The sequence below is a fragment of the Nematolebias whitei genome, chromosome 17, assembly GCF_014905685.2.
Source record: "Nematolebias whitei isolate Nwh7 chromosome 17, NemWhi1, whole genome shotgun sequence".
NCBI lineage: Eukaryota > Metazoa > Chordata > Actinopteri > Cyprinodontiformes > Rivulidae > Nematolebias > Nematolebias whitei.
Window position 1 is genome coordinate 30,684,994 of NC_056514.1, and position 5,158 is coordinate 30,690,151.

Sequence of the window (5,158 nt, forward strand, 5' to 3'; positions counted from 1 at the left end):
CTCTCTGCCACCTGCTCCTCTCTGCCACCTGCTCCTCTCTGCCACCTGCTGCTCTCTGCCACCTGCTGCTCTCTGCCACACCCACTTCTCCGCTGCAATTGCCGGCAGGTGGCAGAGAGTGGAGATCATGACATGCTGCAGGAGGGAGCTTCTCCCTGCACCTTTGGGCTGCACACAGGTGCAGCAGGTGCTAAATCATTTTAAATAGAGGTGCATCGATTGCAGTTTTCTGGCCGATCACCGATTTCTAAAAAAACCTGACCTGCCGATACCAATTTTGTTTTATAAACAAAACTGTCAGGTGTTATAAGGTCACAATGCACCTTAAATTTTCCAATATTATTTTATTGAAAAACATACCCTTGAACAATATCCTAGAAACAATACATACAGGTTTTAACTGGCCATGACGTAGTGCTCTGAAATATAAATTAAGTTCAGACAATTGTTAAAACAAACAAAAAAAAACGGTAATAAACGGTTTCTCGTGCAAGTATCGGCCAATCTCCTATCTCCCAAAATTAAGGAAATCGGAGCCGATTTATCGGTGCACCCTAATTTAAAATAAATAATTTAAAATAAACAATCCATGCCGCTCGTGCGGCTCGTCCATCAATCAGCCATTGTGTGTCTTATCCAATCTTATTTTGAAAAACCGCGAAAGAGCGAATCTGCGAAAGTTCAACCGCGAGTAGCGAGGGACTACTGTTTAGCTATTGCTAATATGGATTTGTGTTTAAAGCAGAGCATTTTCTCTGGTTAATAGTGATGGGATCACTACCTACCCGCTACCTCTAGATTTTAGAGCTAGCTTAGCTCGGTTCTGTTGACAGGGCGGGGCGCCCTCCTTGTATAATGGCAGGGAAACGCTGACTAATACAAAAAGGCTCCATTTCTCTTTGTCGCAGTTTGTGACCTGGAATTTAGGTAGCAGCATTGTTTCTAAAGATCTCAGTGTTCAGGTGTGTTCATAACAGGTCCATACGTTATGTATTTAGGGGCTTTAAGGGGTTTGAGTGTAAGAAATAAGATTTTCAAATCAATACTGAAAGTAACAAGAAGCCAGTGTAAGGAAGGAAACCAGAGGTGACAGGATTCATGTCTTTTAGTCCTGCTAATGAGTAGCTGCAGCGCTGGAGCCACAGTTGATGCGTTACTGTAGTCACAATAAAACATGTCCAGCAGAACGCTCTACAACTCGATTATTTGAGGGTATTTATCAGAGCTGCTGTCTTTCAGGTAAATGCAGAAACTGTGCGGTACTCTATATGCATGTCTAAACTCCGAGTGAAGCCCGTGGACATCGCCGTGCACGGTGAAGCAGTGGTCTGTGTGTCTCCACGAGAGAACAGCAAAAGCTCCATGTACTATGTGCTGCAGTCGTTAAAGGAAGAACTCCCCAAGGTAAAAGTCCACTGTGACCAATAAATAAATAAATAAATAAAATTTTCTGTGAAAGCTCTTCTTTGTATTTTTTACCTTTTCATTAGATTCATTCTTTACTAGATTAACAAATGAGCTAGTATTAATGCTCATGGCTGCAGAGTTTTGAACTAACTTGTGGGTTGAATTTCAAAATAGAACCAACAGTATTCGTTGGTTTGCTTTGGACCAGCTTTTGGGTTTAAAGAGGAGCTGAATATTTGATTCAATTCAGTAACGTTGTTTGTGCGGCCTTTAGAGATAAACAGTTGATGTTGATGAGCTTTTAGTTTTACAAAGAGCAGCCTGCTGCTGCTAGGAAGTTGTCAGCCACAATAACAGAACTTCTAAAAGCTTCAACGTTGGAGCTGAAAAGGTTTTTTTAAAGTCAGATTGTGGACTCGTTGCAAAGTCATACTTCTCATTTTCTTTATACCAAAGTATTGATGAGTGCATCTTGTCATTGAAAGACATTGAAACGAACACGAATTTACGATAAAGGCTCATTACCAGTGTCTTTGTGTACATTTAACTGCTTGTATTTCTTACCTGAAAGGTGGTGGTCCAAGGAATACCCGAGGTCGCACGAGCCGTCATTCACATTGACGAGCAGAGCGGAAAGAACAAGTACAAACTCCTGGTGGAGGGCGACAACATGAGAGCTGTCATGGCAACGCATGGCGTCAACGGAAGCAGGACCACATCAAACAACACGTATGAGGTACGAGTCGCAGCACACTAAACTTTATTTAATCATTTCTTTCAGTCGTAAAAAAGTACTTATGTTAAATGCACTTGAAGAGGTGTTCTTAGCAAAGTGAAGTGTGCACGAACTGAGGAATGACGGACAGATTTATAGTGCAGCTTGTCGTCTTAATATTTGCCTAAAGGCGTGATAAGAGGGGTCTTCATCCAGAACACGTGTGGAGGGGTGATATCCCGTACTTCATGTGTCGTTCCTCGTACGTCTCCTTCAGGCAACAGTAGCTATTTGCATAAAATTACAATTTATTACTGAGGGAAAAGGAGGATGATGCACAGCAACTTGTCATTTTGTTTTAAAAAAAATTAACCGATGTGAAATATTCAGACTGTCACATTATGTGCACATGCACCGTAAACCTCGAGTGCACAGCACAGCCAGGTGGGGGTATCTCATACCTTCAGTACAGCTGGTGGAGAGCACGATGGCTATAAGTGACAAGATAAGACGAGAATGCACTTTATTTTGAGGATATAAATATTCTGAATACACAGAAGCACTGATGAAGCCTTCTGGATAGAAGTTTCATGTTTTTTTTTTTTTTGTAAATAATGACCTTTTTTGCGGTTTTATTTATTTATTTATTTTTCATCTTGAGATCCTATGACGTCATTAAGTACTCGAGTTCTACTCGAGTTTTATTATGTTAATGTCGAGTTTAAAAATTATATGTAGTCGTTCAACCCCTAATAGCCTCCGATGTGTGTCTCGTCCGTGTATGAATGTGATGAAGCTCTGATTAGTCTCTTTAGAATGATTTGTTCAATTAGCTTTGTAGAGATCTAGTAGAGAGCTGTATGAATGGATAAATGAGGGCACAGATCGTAGTGTAAAGCACTTTGAGTATCTTGATCAGATAGAAAGGTGCAATATAAGTACAGTCCATTTACAACTTGTGTCTGATTTAAAAAAAAATCAGTTTTTTGACTTATTTTACCCATTTTTCACAAAGTGTTGTCCTAAATGATGAGATTAATGTATTATTAGTATTATTTCTAGGAATGCACAATATTATTGGCATGGTAACGATATCACCCGATGTTGGCATTAAAGTTAAATATCGGACATCGGTCATTCCATCAAAATAACTCACCGATATAAAAGGCGCAGTTAAAAAAAGTGTATATGTGTATATATATATATATATATATATATATATATATATATATATATATATAATACACTGTTTTTGTATGACAACCCAGAGACAAAATTTGACGTGAAACTTAATCCAAGTTGAAGTGTTGCATCATTTTCAGCCCCTTTTTGGCATCTACATTTAGTAGCAGGTCAAACTGACAAAGACCATGCAGAATAATGTAGTATTTTAATTCCAGAACAGAGAAAGCTATGTAGTCTCTGTAAGTAGGTCTAGAGAAAAAAAAAATCTGTATTGGTTTCAGTTATCAGCCAAATAAGTTTTAACGTATCGGCATATCGGATATCGGCCACAAATTCAATATCGTGCATCCCTAATTATTTCAATGAAGTACTCCAAATGACATTAGTCTGTAGTTTGCGAAGTGACACTTTCTCTGGTTTATTAGTTTATATCTGGACTGGTAATGATTTCTTACAGGTCACAGCTTTAAACAAAAATGAGCCCAGTTGTATTTTCTGCTTCATTAAGGCCGATCCATTTACTGAGCTCACATTTCCTTTTACCCCGGCTGCAACCTGACAACACAAAGGTTGTTCATGACCCACGCTATTCGTCAGTGATTTACAGATAATAATGGCCCACAGAGAGCTACAAGCGGGGGAGTTATTGTTGCCGCTGTGCTGCGTATCCAGCCATGTCTGTGAAGTCTGGCAGCCAATTAAGTATTTTATTTGCTTTAAAGTTGTATTTTCAAATACGCCCCCCTCCAGAGTCGGATATCAGCTTCATACACATAAGAGAGATTATTTAACACAGCTGAATGATGAGTATTTGTGTTTGTGTAATAATCCAGGTCGAGAAGACTTTGGGTATCGAAGCTGCGAGGTCCACCATCATTAATGAGATTCAGTACACCATGGTGAACCACGGCATGAGCATCGACCGACGTCACGTCATGCTTCTCGCCGATCTCATGGCCTACAAGGTGCTAACTTTGGGTGATAAACTCTGTATGTTCTTGACTTATTGTATTGTTTTTTACTTGACACATTATCCTGTCCCTGTAGGGGGAGATCCTGGGAATCACCAGGTTTGGTTTGGCCAAAATGAAGGAAAGTGTCCTCATGCTGGCTTCTTTTGAGAAAACAGCCGACCACCTTTTCGATGCTGCCTACTTTGGACAAAAAGACTCCGTCTGCGGTAAACTTCAGCATCATCTCTTTCAGGACGGTAGCTTTTACTCTTCGTGACTTTTTCAAGCGCTAACGTCATCTGTGTTCCTGTTTCAGGGGTGTCTGAGTGCATCATTATGGGAATTCCAATGAATATTGGAACGGGGTTGTTTAAACTCCTGCACAAAGCTGACAAAGTTCCCACTCCTGTCACAAGACCGCTCCTCTTCGACAGCCCAGATTTCCATATACCTCTGACTGCATAGCGCCAAGGAGAGAAACGGCTACAAACTTTAAAGGGTTTTTATGTTCAAAGCTGAGTTTCTATAGAAAGAGAAGACAAATACAAGTGCCTGCTGAGACTTAAATATCATCTTCAAGGAGCTGAAAGACAAAAGTCTTCTTTTGTTTTTGTTTTTTTTAGAAAGTTGATTCCATGGCTTTGTCATAGCTGAATTTTGTTTTACAAAGCTAGTTCGTTAGCAAGAAATAGTCATATTTTTGTTACTATTTGCAAAAAACTACAAAGTGAAGATCAATTTGAGCTTCAAACCCCTCTGTGATGATTTTTTTTTTTTTTTTTTACGTGTTCAACATTGCCTCCTCTGTTGACATTACAAAACCTAATATTCTTGTAGTGGATTAACACAGAACACTGAATTATTGATCACACAACCCAGACTGGAGCAGACTTGAAAA

At 39.6% G+C, this 5,158-nt stretch overlaps 1 protein-coding gene across 1 annotated transcript in view; it reads left to right on the top strand.

The window, feature by feature from the left end:
• Window positions 1-4,812, top strand: part of polr3a (polymerase (RNA) III (DNA directed) polypeptide A) — a 35,461-nt gene extending 30,649 nt beyond the window's left edge. The window contains exons 27-31 of the mRNA XM_037691096.1: window positions 1,240-1,404; window positions 1,979-2,143; window positions 4,141-4,272; window positions 4,355-4,487; window positions 4,577-4,812. Of these exons, the coding sequence (XP_037547024.1) occupies window positions 1,240-1,404; window positions 1,979-2,143; window positions 4,141-4,272; window positions 4,355-4,487; window positions 4,577-4,725 (744 nt within the window). The 3' untranslated portion in view covers window positions 4,726-4,812. The remainder of the gene's footprint in view (window positions 1-1,239; window positions 1,405-1,978; window positions 2,144-4,140; window positions 4,273-4,354; window positions 4,488-4,576) is intronic.
• The last annotated feature ends 346 nt before the right edge of the window (window positions 4,813-5,158 follow it).